Source organism: Antechinus flavipes, chromosome 1 (assembly GCF_016432865.1).
Source record: "Antechinus flavipes isolate AdamAnt ecotype Samford, QLD, Australia chromosome 1, AdamAnt_v2, whole genome shotgun sequence".
In the NCBI taxonomy this organism is placed as follows: Eukaryota; Metazoa; Chordata; class Mammalia; order Dasyuromorphia; family Dasyuridae; genus Antechinus; species Antechinus flavipes.
Window position 1 is genome coordinate 16682859 of NC_067398.1, and position 17481 is coordinate 16700339.

The 17481-nt window shown below is 36.3% G+C and overlaps 1 protein-coding gene across 1 annotated transcript in view; it reads right to left on the reverse strand.

The window, feature by feature from the left end:
- Positions 1–17481, reverse strand: part of DNAH12 (dynein axonemal heavy chain 12) — a 136909-nt gene that overhangs the window by 104255 nt on the left and 15173 nt on the right. Inside the window, 8 exon segments of the mRNA XM_051979504.1 lie at positions 132–317; positions 2274–2517; positions 3315–3508; positions 4938–5072; positions 5457–5582; positions 7432–7567; positions 9570–9748; positions 16721–16812. Of these exon segments, the coding sequence (XP_051835464.1) occupies positions 132–317; positions 2274–2517; positions 3315–3508; positions 4938–5072; positions 5457–5582; positions 7432–7567; positions 9570–9748; positions 16721–16812 (1292 nt within the window).

Sequence of the window (17481 nt, forward strand, 5' to 3'; positions counted from 1 at the left end):
TAGTCCAATTTCTGGTCAGTATCATGTTGATCAAAAAAGATTGCTCCCCCATATCCTACCAAGACACCACAGGGGCAGTAATTCATACCAACCTTCACTGGTTTCTCATTTTTAATACCTTCCCTGCTTACCTTGCTCGCTCCAGCACTGATGACTTCAAATTTGTCCAGAAATGGTTCAAGGTTTAACTTTAATACTTTTCTGAGTGTGGTCCCTGAATCCGGAGTTAAATCAAATCCTGCAATTTCCGACATCTCTTTCCAGTGACGAGCTCTCAAACCTGGATTACACAGGATACTGACAGTAGGGATGTTTTCCTAATTATGAGGAAAATATATTAATATTGTTATTAAAAATCAATGCAGTATTGTTTACTTTCACCAAGATACACATTTTAAAAATATAACCAAACTTATTCAATCACCTATTCCCCCACAGCTAAGATGAATTTCTTTATATTTTTAAAAATTGTTACTAACTTCCCCAAGCAATTATTTTTAGGAACAATATCCCTATTTGTCTTCTAAGTTATGTAATAACACTCTTCCCCCATGATTACTTTCTTTTTTTCCCTTTTAAAAAAAATTATGTATTAGCACACATTGTTTTATGAATCATGTTGAGAGAGAAAAATCAGAGTAAAAGAAAAAAACATGGGAAAGAAAAATAACAGAAAAAAGAAGTGAACACAGCATATATTGATTTACATTCAGCCTTCTTAGTTTTTTTTTCTGGATGCAGATGGCATTTTCTGCCCAAAGTCTATTGGGATTGCTCTGGATCACTGAAGCACCAAGAAGAACCAAGTCTTTCATTGTAGATCATCGCACATTCTTGCTGTTATTGTGTAGAATGTATTCCCGATTCTGTTTGTTTCTCTCAGCATCAGTTCATGTAAATCTTTCCAGGGCCTGTGATTACTTTTTCCTGGTATCTCATTCTGTTCAACTCAGCTCCCCCTTTCCTCAAGCCTTCCCATCCCATCTCTTCCAGTGCATCCTTTGGAAATCCCCTTCTATCAAGAAAGCACTTCCCTTTGCTCTCCCCCGACCCCTTCCTGTCCCATTCTTCCTATCCCCTTGGGCACATGAAAAACTGGTCCCCTCCTTTTCCACTCCCAGAATACACTTCATCCTTGGACACCCTCTCTAGTGCGGGACATTCTTTCTTTCCTCCCTGCCCCCTACGTCAAAATCCGCACTTCTTCCAAACTTCCAGAACTGGGCACAGGGAAGAATAATGATGTTTATCATAACTGTCTAATAACTAACTTCCTCATTTCTGTCAAGCGCACCACCATTCTTCCATTTTCCCAACTTCTGTTATTCTCCCTCCTTGATTCAAACACCAGTTAGCGGCCCCAAACCCTATAGCTTCTGCCTCCCCTTTCTTTCCCTCTCCTGTCCCCATCTGATTGCTCCCTTTGGTGAAGGACATAGAGAGTTAGCAAGCACAGCAGACACAGGCAGTAGCCTGGGACCAAGAACAACAATAAGGGAGGGTACTGATCCTCCAAGTCTGGTGCTGGCATCTATGGGACCTCAAAGGAAGAGGGTAAAACCCCGTTATATTGGTCAGATCTCTACGAAGGATGAGCCCCCTTCACACAGAACAAGAGGTGTGAGAGGATGGGAGACCTGGAGAGAGAACTCGCACTCACGGAGAGTACAGGGGCCCTGATGAGCAGAGCAAGTCTGGCCAAATACTAAGTGGTGTCTACCACAGGGCCTCCCCTTAAGACCCCAGCAGTGAATGTTCTAAGTAAGGATCACTGAGACAAGAAAAAGGAAGAAGAAGAGCTCTGTTAAATGATAGAGATAAAAGGGCACATGGGGTATGGTGGGGACAGCAAGGCGAATGGCAATCCTAAAATGGAGGAAACAGTTCTGTGAATAAGAAAGAGCCAAACCTGGAGGGAGCCCCCGAATGTGGTGCAGAAGAACTTGCGCTTGATTTACCAGTCACAGGAATGGCTTGTCCCACACCTGGACTTCACTCTCTTTCTCTTTCCCTCTTAGAATCAAGAGTTTCCTTCAAAGCTCAGCTTGAAGTCACTTCCTCCCTGAGGCCTTTCCTGATGCTCTTTGCCACTAAAAATCATCTAGAGCTTATTGGTAATGGGTTCTGTACCTACTTATACGAGCTCATGTTTTGTTTTGCTTTTTGCCCCAATAGAACAAAAGCTCCTTGAGGGTAGGGCACACAGTAAGCACTCTGTGATGGCTGACTGACTGAGGGGAAGCTCTCACAGGACCCCATTACTGCTCTCCTACCTTAAAGTTTTTGATCTGTTCCATGACCGCATGACACATTACAACTGTAGGGTTATCTTTAATGTCTTCCTCTATTTTTTCATCTGTTATGGATCGTCTTCCTTTTGCCTTCCTTTTTTCTTGCGCTTCTTTCTTTTGCTTCAATTGGAAGAATCTCAGGCTCTTGTAAACTTCTCTGAAAAATTCATCGACATCAGTTTCCATGCTTTCTCCATTAAGGTCCAGAAAGCCTCCATCCATCCACCTGGAGGGAAAAGAAGATTACAGACAATTCCTACAAGCTTTTGAACTGGAACTTGACTATCACCTCATTAAACTCCTTCCCACTTGATGAGGAAACTGAGGATCAGAGAACCCAAGGGACTGTTTGAGGTCTCACAGCCAGCCAGTGGCAGAACCGGAGGGAGAACCCAGAGGTCCTGACACCGGCTCTCCTGTCCATTCTACTAGATCAAGTTTCATTTGATGAACAAGAGCTCCAGACTCACAAAAGATTTCAGGTTTTACTACTCCTTTGTAATTTCATGCTCACAATTCTTAGGAAGTCAAGAAAAATGCAATATGTATTGACTCTGCAAACCCCAACTAGAGATACTAAGAGAGTTTTAAAAACTCCCTGGATGTATATTTCATGTTCCCCCATACCTCCTTGACAAATCTCCAAACATACAGAAAAAAAAAAAACACGTATATACCTACAGAATCTTAATTCTGCTACTTGTGGGACCATGGGCAAATACTTTGCATCTCCACCCTTCACATTTCTCACCCATAAAATGAAGGCAATGGTTAATAAGGTTCTAAGATTCCTTCCAGCTCGAAATCTATGATTTTGTGATCCCTATTGTGATGAATAGCAAAATGTAAAGTTTGCACAATTTTTTTAAAAAAACCACAAATGTTATTTAGTCAATAGTCAAATACACAGGATCGAAATCATTTATACTCAAGTCAGGGCCATTTCAAAGCACTTGATCAACTTGTGATTTGAGATTTTCATGTTCCATTTAAATAGTCACTTCTTACCAAAGTTACAATTACCGTTTTTCTGTCCTTTGCCACTTCAAAATAAAAGAAAAGAACTTCTGATAGGGTTCAACGCTGACTTTTAACTTGTCTAGTTCTGGATATTTTGTCAATTCCCATTTAAAGAGTTCTTCTTCTTTATTAATAAAAGCGACCGTCTCGTCTGCATCCTGAATACGTTTTTGCAGCATTCTCACATCCGTCACATACTGAAAAAGACAGTAATATTTCTCTTCAAAAATATTTGGTGAGATCAGAAAAACAGCATTGCTTGTTCTAATAAGCCAGAATATTGAGCGGGTTTTCAAAAAAGCTTATACTTACTGAGCACAAGTTACTAACCTCCTCATTTCTGTCAAGCGCACTACCATTCTTCCAGTGCTTCCTAATTATTTTTACTAAGCACCTACTATGTGATAAGCTAGGTAGCAGTCTATCTGAGAAAGGACTATGGGACGGGGGTAGACCCCAATCTCAAACTAAGCCAAGATTGTGATCTGTGCAAACCAAAGCCATCTTTGGCTGCATGGAGGGAAGTGTAGTATTCAGAATTAGACAGGAGACAAGTTTTACATTTTGCACTTTAGGAAGAATTAACAATAAGGTTGAAAGTGCCCCAGAGAAGGTGATTGGGAAGGCAATCTCAGTCTGGAGGAGAGAGACTCTTCAAGTGTATAAATGGTAACATGCATCAGAAATCTCAAACAGGGTAAATTGAGGCTCTCTAATCAGTGGAAAGGGCTACAGGAAGGGCTGGTGGGCCAGACTTCACGGCGGACCTTCATGCAGAGGCAAGATGGCTCTGGATTAAAGCTGCAAAGAGAATATTTATCCAATGATGGACTAGCCTGGACAAAGTCTGTGATGCTAATTCTGGGTGCTTGCTGAGGGCAGGCTGCTCCAGAAAATGTCACTGTAACAGAGCATTTGACAAGTGCTTGCTGAGCTGAATAAATCAGACAAATGTCCTAATTTAAAAATATATTATTACTGGGAGGAGGGGATAAGTGGGAGCAGGACTAGGGAGAATAGCATGCATGATTCTATCTAAGTGTTTTAAATAGTTGAAAAAATGTTTCCCACACAGAATAGTGACAAAATAAATTAAATCAAAGAGAGGGGCAGCTAGGTGGTGCAATGGATAGAGCACCAGCCCTGAAGTCAGGAGGACCTGAGTTCAAATCTGGCCTCAGACAATTAACACTTCCTAGTTGTGTGATTCTGGGCAAGTCATTTAACCCCAGTTGCCTCAAAAAAAAAAAAAAATGTACACACACACACACACACACACACACACACGAATCAAAGAGTGAACGGAATGACAGGATCTTAGTCTGCTTATAGCATCAGTAGGAACTTAGCTTCTTAATGCAACACAAGTCTTTCTACAATTAAGTTTTGGAAATGAGACACAGAACAAGACCTGTGATTTCAATAGTACAGGGAAGATGATCCTTGTTCCCAGAATAGAAAATACCTGCCCTGGAACTTCTAATCTTAGAAAGCTCTGAAGATCACTGAGATACTAAGTGATTTGTCCACAATCACCTCGCTAGTGTGTGCAAGAGCTAGACCTGCACCCAGGTCCTTATCCACCCAGGCCTGAACTAAAGCTCGAGTAGCCATTAAGTGTCTGACCTGCTGCATCCGTTCCAATTCTGCATATTCCGTAAACTCTTCCATGCGCCGAGATGCCTTGTCGATCTCCAGAATAAGTTTCTCCCTCTTAGCCACCAAGTCATTCTCGCCTTTCCGCTTGGCATTCTCAATTAGCTTTGTAAAACAGAATTGGGTAGTTTTAATGACCTCATTACATTTAGCAAATATGACAAAGAAATATCTGTGAGCGTAGTAATGAAAACAGAGAGCGCTGCCATGATATCTAGGAAAAAATATTATTGGCTCCAAGTTATCATAATTCCAAATTATAAACATGCAGGACTGTTGATGAACTCTCTGTGAAAGCTCATTTTATCCAATTATTTTTCCAATCAATCAATAAACATTTATTAAGTCAATGATATGTACCAAGCATATGCTAGCTGCCCTATTTTAACTTTCCTTCAAAATCACGACAAATTATTTTAAATGTTGACTGGCCATACCCCTTGAACACCAGTAATGTCCTGAGAGCAAGCCCCCTAGAAACATACTTACATCATCATTTTCATTAAAGATAGGATTGATGTTCCGGGGCCAAAGGAGAACAGAGGCGTTTAATTCCAAATCTTCAGGGGGAAATATGAAGACATCCAAAAAGTAATTCATTCGGCGCTGGCATTCCTACAAAAGAAATGAGAATTTCTATTTTTGTCCTGGTATATAATATATTATACAGTAAATCTAAACTCTAATTTTTTTTAAAAAATGGAAATAGAATTTCATGTTCCAGCACTGACTAATAATTTTTTAAATTATCTTTTCAATTAGCAAATATTTTCTCTCCACCAATGGAGGCTCTTAATAATTAGGCATACATTAGCTGGTATTCTTTCCAAGTTTAGGCCTGAAGCAGTATGACATGTTGGGCAATGAGCAAAGAGATCTAAACTCCAGGCCCAGACTCATCCTCGGTGACCTCAAGTGCTTCCCCCCTACCCATGGACCGCAGAAGTTTAGCTCTAGCAGATCCTTCTGCATCCTTGTTTTAGACACGAAAGACCTGGATCCAGAGACTGAGAGCAATTGCCCATGATAACCCAGCAGTAGTAAGAGAGCAAAGCCAGGCTTCAGACCCATGTGCCCTAACTCCAAAGAGTATCCTTCCACTAGGCTGTAAGCTCCATGATGAGAGGCCACAGCCTCTCACTGTTTTTTGTCTTTATATTTATCCCCAGCAGATATCTTGAACATAGAAGGTACTTAATAAATGTTTGTTGAATTGAATTGCTCTTTAAAATAGTTTCATTGGGCCTGGCATATAGTGTGGTGGACAAAGCACTGAACCTGAGTCAAAAAGACCCGAGTTCAAATATAGCCTCAGATACTTGCAAGCTCTGAGTCTCCAGGTCACTTGTTGTCTGTCTGCCTCAGTTTCCTCATCTGTAAAATGGGGATCATAAAAAACTTAGCTCCCAAGGTTGCTGTGAGGATCAAATGAGATAATATGCAGAGCACTTGGTACATATATATATATATATATATATATATATATATATATATATATTATATATATATATATATATATATATACATATATATATATATGCATATGTATATATATATATATGCTTTTCCTTTAGCTTGCTAGCATCTCCTTACTATGGTAATACTTTCCAACCACCTGAATTCTCCTACTCCTGCATCCCCAGACCCAAAAGATGAGGTTTCATTGTCTCTTTCAAGGGTCCAAGCCTTCACAACATTCTTGGACATCTCCTCACCTCCCTCCTTGCCCTCCCCCAGCTTTCCAGCTCCCTTTTAGCTACTGGGTTCTCCATTAGAATGTAAACTTTTTGAGGTCAGAATTGTCTTCTGTGCTTTTATTTGTTTCCTTAGCATTGGATCTAGAACATCGTAAGTACTTAATCAAGGTTTTAGTATCTCTTTATACTTCAAAAATGCTTGTGGATTGATTGACTAAACTGAATTAAAGGAAGGTCTTTTAAATCAATTTATTTGATTGACTAGAGAGGCTAGACCGTTTCCTCTTGAGTTGGGCAATATTTGCAAGGAAAAGAAAAGTGATGTAGGGTTTCTTGGTGTTATACCCCTCATAGCACAAATGCTCAAAATTTGATTGAATGACTTCATTGATGTTTAAATCTATCACTCAATCAGCAAATATTTATGAAGCACCTACTATGTACCAGGAACAGTATTAGTTATTATGGATACAACAAAGACAAAAAACAAAAGTATCCCCTGCCCTCAAAAAACTTATATTCTGTAGGGAGAAAGAAGTAGAAATATAAGCAAATATGAAATATCTATATGTATATATATACATATATGTGTGTGTATGTATATATATATATATATATTAAACATAATGCACCTTGAGCTGAGTTGGAAGTATATAAAGAACTGAAGACTTGGATCTTTTGCACCAAGTACAAAAATACCACAAAAGACAAAAAAAATTCTACCTCCATAAATAACACTTGAAAAAAAATAATGACAAACATTGTACCTGGATTCTTACTGCCAGTTGCTGGACACCCTGAGTCCTGGCAGTTTCCACATAGCCTATCAATTCCATCATTTCTTCTGTTGTGTCAGGAACTTTCAGTGCATGTTCTTTGATATTTTCAAATTCAAGGCAAATACTGTAAATGATACAATAGTTTCCTGTGGACTCATTTTGTACTAAATGCAATGAATGTGAATTACTAAAACTATCACAGTTTAAAAGATAATCAGTTGGTTTCTAATCACCCAGCATGGCACACCTTCATCAAAGAAAATGCTGGGCTCCGAGGGTAAAGCAGAATTGAATCAGCTCAGAAAAACCCCGAGATGCACAGTTAGGGAACCACCTCAAATGTTGATAGTGACTATTTGTGTCCAACCTCTGGCAATGCACCCTGAACTTGTATTGGTCTAATCAACCATAATCAGACATACTGTAACTCAACTCGGACATGATGATATCATTTTGGTCCTCTTTGAGAACAGAGGATAACAACCAATCAATTTGTTTTTTTAACACATTACTCTTTCTTCAAAGAAAACTGCTCTGTAGCCCAGTATTTATCTGAAACAACAAAAAAAAGTCAAGCCTTGCCTTTTATGAACCATGAAGTATAAGTTGTTTTTCCAGGAACAGTAATGGGTTCATATCTATTCATCCCTGGTGATCAATGCCTTACCTTTTGCAAAAGGATTGGTTGGGGCTAGATGAGATTCTACTCTCCATCAAGACCTTATTGCCACCCATAATGCATTAATAACTATACTGAAACTAGAAAGTAGTCAGAAAGGGAGTCTTTTAGTACCTCCAAAATCTAAAGTACTATTTTCTTAGATATACTATTTTCTTAGATAGAAATTATTTCAATGTGCCACATACTGTGAACATTTTTTTCTGTGATATATATGTATATATACATATATATAAGTATGGTTGTGTGTATATGTATGTATGTATATGTGTATATATACATATATTCACACACATATATTTATACATATGTATATTCACATACACAAACACAGAAGAAATAAGTAAAGTTGCAATTCCTCCTTCCTTTATGTAATCATACACACACACTTCTCCCTGATGAGAACACTGATTAGGAAAAAAAAGAATTCTGAAATATCTGAAGCATTTTCCCACCTCCAAAATCCTTACCCTTCTCTTCCCTTCTGAAACTATCTACAAGAAACATGGGAGTTTTTCAAAGAAAGGAAGTGGTCATGGATTAATGTGAAATGTACTAACGAGGTCCTCGTCTGTTTATCCTGGGTCAGCTCTTCTCAGAGAAGCCTCATTAATTTGTTTAAAGGACATGGAATTTCCAAAATATCCTAGGCTCTCCTCCCCCGTTAGAAGACACTCATTCCCACACACAAGGACTTTGAGGGGATTAAGGAAGAGACCAAAGCTGAGATTTCATTCCATGGTGAATTCCAACAAGGAAACTCCCTATGCAGACATAGGTCAGTGCCTTCTCTGTAATTTACAGTTACAGAAAGTTGCCTGGAGAACAGAGAAGTGAAGCAACGTCAAAGAACACAAGCCCAGAATTTCACAATTCTTCCATTTCTTGGGGGTACGCCATACTGTATTCAGAATTCTATTACAAATCTCTTCAGAGCAAAGACCTCATATGTTCTTGACAGAATCAATCAAAGGTCACAGGTTAGTGCACTAACCTGGTTCCCAAAGAAATTATGAGTGCAGATGACTCCAACTTGCAAAGCACCTGATCAAAAAATCACTAAAAAGATTTAAAAAAAAAGTGATTCTAAAAGCCAGGTCTCAGAAGATTCCTGTAGTCCTACCAGTTCAAGCTGCTCATAAATTAGCCCCAACTACAACCAACACACATCTCAGCAAGCAGTGACTTTCAGTTCTAGAGTTAAGGAAAAAGTTATTCAGCTCCAACAGTCTCTCCAAGATGCAAAATTAACCAGAAATATGAATTATTTGGGTTCCTCTTCCTTTGAGAGAGAAGGGGGGGGGAAGAGAAAGGGAAGAAGGGAGGAAGAAAAAGATGCAACGCCCAATGCTGACATTAGCTGGGATCATCCAAGAGTTAAAATGAACAAAGATTGGCTCCATTCCTAGAATTCAATATATGACTAGGGTAAAACCATTTTACTCACCTTTCATTCTCATTTCTGTGTTTTGTAGCTATGTCATTCAAGAGTAAATTTGAATAGCTTTTTACTTTTTTCACCAGTCCTTGCTTCAAATCATCACAGTCCAAACGTACCATGGGGAAATGAGCCAAATGTGGCAGCAACATGATTTCTGTAGCGAGGTTTGAAAATTCTTCTATCAGCTTAAAAATCAGACATAAGAAAAGATGTTGCAAATGAATGAGCAAATCATAATTTATCACTGATTTTTTAAAAAGGTTATATGTAGAATTTAAGTGAAATCATCATCCTATTGATTTATAATTATAAGCTGATTTTTTTAATAATTCTCTTCAATTTTTCTTCAATGGACACAATAATGGACAGTGGGTGGAGCTGTGAGTTGGACCAATCATTTTGGAAAGAAATTTGAAGCTGAAATGTGAATGACAGGGTGATTCTTTAAAAAAAAAAAATGGGCAGGAAAAGAAAAAAAAGGAGCAATTATAAAAATGGGGCATGAAAGGAATAACTGATACAGATGAAGTAGGTGGGGTAGGGGATTGATAACGGAACCTTACTTTCCTAGGATCTGGATTGAGTACATGTGTACATTTGCAAGAGAGTAGAACTCTTCTGGACTTGTAGAGAGATGAGAGAACTGGAGGACAGGATAGGGGAGGTTCTTGTAGCAGAGTATACAGATTAAGATTAGGAGGATGGGGAAAGAAGATGAGAGGGACACTTATACGGATAGATAAAATTAAGGAATAGGAAGGTAAGGGGGAAAGATAAGATAACATGTATAGGGCAAAAAGAGGCTGAGGAGAGTGCAAGTAAAAATAAGATAGAGGAAAATTCATAAATAGTAATTATATCTTTTAATATGAATGGGACAAATTCATCCAAAAATCAGAAATGGATATCAGAATGGATTAAAAATCAGAATCCAACAATATGTTTTAACAAGAAACATATTTAAGAATAGAATTTATTATGCTTCAGCTGATGGAAAAAAAGAAGGACTAACAATATTTTTTCCCCTGATGCAATGGGGATTAAGTGACTTGCCCAGGATCACACAGATGGGAAGTGTTAAATCTCTAAGACCAGATTTGAACTCAAGTCCTCCTGACTTCAGAGCTGGTGCTCTATCCACTGTATCACCGAGCTGCCCTTAGAGATAACAATTATAATATCAGACAAAATTTAAGACTAAAATAGATTTTAATTAAAAGGGATAAACAGGACAACCACATTTTTATAAAAAGTACTATACACAAAGAAGCAATATCAGTACTGATTCTGTATGCATCAAATACTATAGAATCTAAAATTTAAAAAAAGTCAAATGAAGTACAGGTAGAGACAGTAATACTATTGATGGCAGGAACAGACTCCAACAAAAGACTATGGCCCTGGTAGTAACCCACTATATAAGGGGCCACAGTGAGGAACAAATGGAACCTATAGAATTATCTTGCACTTACAGAGCTATCCTGCACCGACATTCACTATTATACAATCTGGATGTTAAGCTATAGACATCAACTCTGAGACTACTGTGTATAAATAGGACAACCATGACCACCAGCTGACTTGCTGACTAACACCATTAGTATAATAAGCATACCTTGTTTTAGGTCCTTTCCCATAAAAACTCCACTTTCCCTCTTGTTAATTGCCACATGCTAAGCATTATAATAAAGCTTTGCTCTTGACCTGGAGAACATTTGAGCCTGTGAATTCAGGAGGACTCCCCACCTTTGTGACTTGTTTGTTGTTCCTCATCTCAACTTGTTAGACCCCATTAAGAAGAGACTTTAATCTTGCCCTATCAGAACCTGATAAATCTAATCAAAAAATAAATAAGGATGAAATCAAGGAAGTAAATAGAATTTTAGATTATCTACATAGGATATATTTCTGGAAAGAATTGAATGGAAATAGAAAGGAATACCCCCTTTTTGTTAGCAGTTGATGGTGTTTTTTGTATATTCATAAATAAAAATTTCACAGTTAAAATCAGAAAAGCAGAAATATTAAAAGTAATCTTTTTAGATGACAAGACAATAAAAATTATATTTAATAAGAAACTACAGAAGCATAAATAAAAACTAATTGGAAATTAAACAACTTAATCTTAAAGGATGAGTGAATTAAAGAACAAAATATATTTTCTAACAAATCAATAATTTCCTTGAAGAGAATGACAATAAGAGACAACATATCAAAATCTGTAAAATACCTCAAAAGCACTGATTAAGGAAATTTTTATCTCTAAATGCTTATAACCAACAAAATAGAGAAAGAGCAGAACAATGATTTGGACAAATAATTTTTAAAAAACACTAGAAAAAGAACAAACTAAAATCTCCAAGTAAATAGTAAATTGGAAATTCTAAAAAAATAATAATAATAAAATAAAATAAGTTAAATATAAAAAAATAAATTAATAAATAAAACTAGGAGTTGGTTTTATAAAAAAAATAAAGCACTAGATAACTTGATTTTTTTAAAAAAGAGAATAAAACCAAATCACTAATATTAAAAATAAAAAAGGGTGAACATACCACTAATGAAGACAAAATTAAAGCAATTATAAGGGTTTATTTATCCAATTATATGCCAATAAATTTAACAACTTAAGTGAAATGGAAGAATACTTAAAAAATATAAATTGCCTAGATTTAGTAGCAGAGGAAATAGAATATCTAAATAGACCTATTTCAGAAAAAAAAATTGAACAGACCATAAAAAAGCTTGCTAAGAAAAAATAGAATATCTAAATAGACCTATTTCAGAAAAAGAAATTGAACAGACCATAAAAAAGCTTGCTAAGAAAAAAGTTCCAGGACCATATGAATTTACAAAGTGAATTCTATCAAACTTTAAAGATCAATTAATTCTAATATTAAATAAATTATGTGAAATAAGCAACAAAGGCTTCCCATCAAATTATATATATATGATATGGATACCTAAACCAGAAAGTGTAAAACTGGATAAAGAAAATTACAGATCAATTTCTTTAATGAATATGAATGCAAGAATTTTCAATTTAAAAAACTAACTAAAAGATTACAATACTATATTACAAATGTTACACATTATAAGCAAGTGGAATTTATACCAGTAATAGAAGGAAAGTTTAACATAATTGACTATAGCAATAATAAAAACTTTTTAAAATCATGTAATTGTATGAATAGATTAGAAAAGATTTTTGATAAAGTACAATACTCATTTCCATTAAAAATGGATTTTTTTCTTAAGTTGATAAAAAATACATATATTTAAAATCATCAGGATGCATTATTTGTAATGGAGATAAGCTACAAGTTTCTCGGTAAGATCAGGTGTGAAACAAGGATGCCCACTATCATGAATATCATTCAATATTGTATTAAAAATCATAATAGCAGCAATAAGAGAAGAAAAGTAGAAGGAATCAGAATAGAGAATGAGGTATAAAACTCTTTTTGCATATATACTTGGAAAATCCCAAAGATTCAACTAAAAATCAGTTGAAACAATCAATAATTTAATCAAAGTAGCAAAGTAGCATGCAAAGTAAATCCACATAATCATCAACATTCCTACATATCACCAAGAAAAAAAACAAAAAACAACTCAACTCTGCAAGGAGAATAAGAGATACCCCATTTAAATAATTCTACATTATATAAAATATCTGGAAGTACACCTCCCAAAACAGACTTAGAAACTATATAAACAAAATCATAAACAAAATTTTATACAATTGGAAAAATATTGTTCATGAGTATACAAGGACAATATAATAAAAGTGATCATTTTACCCAAACTAATTTATATATTTAATAAGATCTTAAGTATAAAAAAATGTCACTGAATTATTAAAAAGATAATAAGTCAAGGATATTAAATGATTAAAAAAAAAAAGTAAAGAAAGGAAGTTGAGCAGCATCAGATCTTAAAATATATTAAAAGGCAGTAATTAGCAAAACTATCTGGTACTAAGAAATAGAAAGGTAGATCAATGGAACAGAGTAGACAAACAATTTAAAGCAGCAAAAATAGTAATCTTGTATTTGACAAAAGATTTAAGACTTTAGGATAAGAATTCATTATTTGGTAAAAATAATTGAGAAAACTAGAAAGCAGGATGGCAGAAACTGAGCATAGATCAATATCTTTTACCATTTACCAAGAGAAGTCAAAATGAATACATGACCCAAGATATAAAAATAATTAAAAGAAAAATTTGAAGAATATGGAACATATTACTTATAAGACTTATGGGAAGGTGAACAATTTATAAATAAATAAGAATTAAAGAATAGAGTGAGTATAAAATGGATAATTTTTGTCACATTAAAATAAAAAATTTATATAAATAAAGCAAATGTATCCAAGATAAGAAAAGTAGAAAATTTGGGGGGAAATTTTATAGTTTCTCAGGTAAAGGTCTCATACCTCAAATATATCAAGAACTTTGTAAACTGTATGAGAATGACAAATCATTCCCAATAAATGCTCAAAGGATATGAACAATTTTCCAATGAAAGAATAAAAACCATTTATAATTATATAAAAAACCACTCTAAACCATTATTGATTGGAGAAATGTAAATTAAAAGAACCTTGAGATAAAATTTTACACCTACCAGCTTAGCTAAAACTGAAGGGGAAAGCAACAATGCTGAAGAGGATGTGGAAAAATTGAAAACTAATTCATTTCTGGTGGAAATCATTGACTGATCCAACCATCGTGAAGAGCAATTTGGATTTATGCTCAAAGAGTTATTAAAATGACTTTGTCCTTTGACCCAGCAAAATCTCTACTAGATCTATTTCCAAAAATAATTGGGGAAAATGGAAAAGAATCTCTATGTTCCAAAATATTTATAGTGGCTCTCTTTGTGATGATAAAGAACTGGAAATTATAGGAATGTCCATCAAGTGGGGAATGGCTGAACAAGTTGGGATATGAGATTGTGATATAACACCACTGTGCTACAAGAAATGATAAACTCAACAATCTTAGAAAAACATGGGTAGACTTGCACAAAGTAATGAAGAACAATATGAGCAAAATCAACAGTATGTTATCTATAGTAACAGAAATGATATTTTAAAGACAACTTTGAGTGAAGAAATTTTTTTTATGTTCCTTACAATCAAGAACTTACTTGCAATACTAAATATAATCATAAAAGGGAGGAGGGAGAGAGGGGCAATGGGTCTTTAATGGAATAGATGATCTTCAAGCATTTCTGATGAAAATCATTGCTGAATAAAAGTCTTGAAATGCAGACAGCCAGTATATGTTGATATTTGAATTAGTTCATTAGGGACTCGTCCCACCTTATGGTTACTCCCTCCTTATGATGGCATCCTTCCTCCTCCCTCTCTCCCCCACCCCCCACTATTGTTTGTTCTGCCCTAGAATTTAGCCCCCGTCTTTCCCCTTGTTAACAGCTAAATTTCCTTTTGGAACTTAGCCCGCTGCCCACAGCAGAATAAAATCTTTGCCTCTTTGGAGATGGTCTAAACTTGCAAGTTCTTTTGAGGCGACTCTTGACACCGTCCTGATGTCCCAATGTGTTTTTAGAATTCCACCTCCACCACCCATAAAAAGGGACACAGTGACAAGAGATGAGAAGAGAAGGGAGGAACTTCCTCTTTCTTATGGGTGCCAGGCTGGCAGGCTCTTCTTGAGCATGTGCAAAGAATCCGAGCCAGGAGCTGGACTTGTGACTGCCCAGACACAAACGGGCAGAGCTGGTCAGGAGAGCAGCCTGCTCCAAAACTAGCAGTGCTTCCATAGGCCACCTCCCAGAAGCCTTCACTCTCCCTGCCCAGAGCCAATGCTAGGCCCCAACAAGTGCAGTCTGCCATTTTGTTGTGTTTCTAAAATCTCACAACAAGGAACTATGGGTAGTTTAGACATGGCAGAGCAGAAAATCTCTAGAAAAACTTTCTCGAGAGAAAATACTGAAAAAAAATATGTAACCTGTGGGTATAACTTTACTTATTTACTAACACTTTATCGTTTTCTCTGAATATTCAGAAGGTCCACCAAAAGGCTGCTAAAACTCAAGATTCTATTCTCAATGCTTCTCTTTTATTTTGTGTGCAAAAAAATACAATTACAAAATAAATACAATTACCTTCAAAAAAAAACTTTTAAGCTAAGGTTTATAACCTCAGATCAGATGAAGAGTTCCAGAATGTTGGCAAACTCTTGGTAAAAGATTTACAGGAGAACATAGATCAAATTCACAGTGGGCGATTTGGTCCATTTTTGCCTATGATCTAATATTCAGGTTTTTATTATATAGAATGACATTTTTTTTACATGGCCAATATAGGAATTTGTTACAAAGGACTTTTTTAATCTGTTTTCCTTTCCCAGGGAATTCAATAGAAATGGGAATAAGAGAATATACACAATAATATTCCATTACATTCTTATACTACAGTTAGTTTAACCAATCCCCACTTAATAGGCACACTATACTGTCCAGTTCTATATCTCCTTTTGTGTCTAATTGTACACAGCTACTTATTTCTATTACCAATTATGTCCTCAATGTAAAAAGAGATGACTTAAAAAATGCATTATTTGAAAGGAAGCTGGGATGATTTGTTAACTGTATCTGATGAGAATGGAGACCAAATAAAATATTAAAACACTCATGAATTAGTAAAATTAGATCCGTGAATCAGATTGGGAGCAGGAAAGTCAGTGAGTGTCCAGCTGCTTCATTTTATAGATGGGGAAGCGTGGGTATAGAGAGGCATCCAAGTGACCCAGCAGAAAAGAATGCTCATCTTGGGGTTAAGAAGTTCTGAGTTCTGATACTGCTGCAGACACTTCTTAGTTGTGTGATCCTGGGCCAGTCATATAACTTCTTTCAACGTCATCTGAAAAATGGGGATAATAACAGCAGCCATCTCCCAGATTTGTTGTGAGGATTAACTGAGATAACGTTGTTTAAAGTGCTTTACCCATTTAAATTGCTACATGATTATCAGCTGTTCATAAGCCATTTCCTTTCAAATCAGGCAAATCTCTTAACCCCAGGAGAAGTCTGCCTCATATGCTGCCATATTTTTAGAGAAAAGAAAATACATTCCAAATTTTAGAATTAAGAGTTCACGTATAGGGAAGAGAGTTAAAAACTTACTTCAGTGTACTCATCAAAAGTGTGATCCTCTTCCTGAAATTTTTTTAATTGTTCAACAGCAGTCCCATCAATAAGCCAGCTATATTTTTCAACTGAAAATTAATCATCAAATTAAAATTACATCAAAATTTTAAAGTTCCAGTGAATTCAATGCTTTTTAGTGCTGATTGGGGAATGGGTACTCTGCCACATTGAATAATCTGGTTGTCTGAGGTTTTCCTAATAAACCATTCACAGATAATCAGTCTGCAAAGAACTGGACCACAAAAGGCCAGAACTCAAACCAGACTTTCCATAAAAAGCCATGAGGCTCTTGGTCACCTCCCAATGTCCAGGAAGCAGCACTGTGCTCTGAAAGACTCAGAACTTACCGGGGAGTTAGAGTTTGGGATATGAGGCTCCATATTCAGAAAAGTTATCAAAAGAGGCTACGTGCATTAAATCCCTGCAGCTTCCTCCCTGGGGGAGGGAGACCACCATGTAGGGCAGAGCCTGCTGGGACGAGGACTCAGGAGCCCCAGGTCCCAGCCCAAGGTCTGTCCTTGTGGGATCTCAGACAAATCACCTCATTTTTGTGGATCTAAATGTCCTTGATCTGGACATTTCTGGCATCAGAGCAGACCTTCTAGTACTAGCACTTAATGACCCACATCTCCTCCTGAGTAACAGACTAATAGAGTGATGCTAAAATTCCAATACCCAAAAACATTGGCTTTTTTGGTTATTGATCTTTTAAAGCTGGGAGTTGGGAGCCAGCCTGG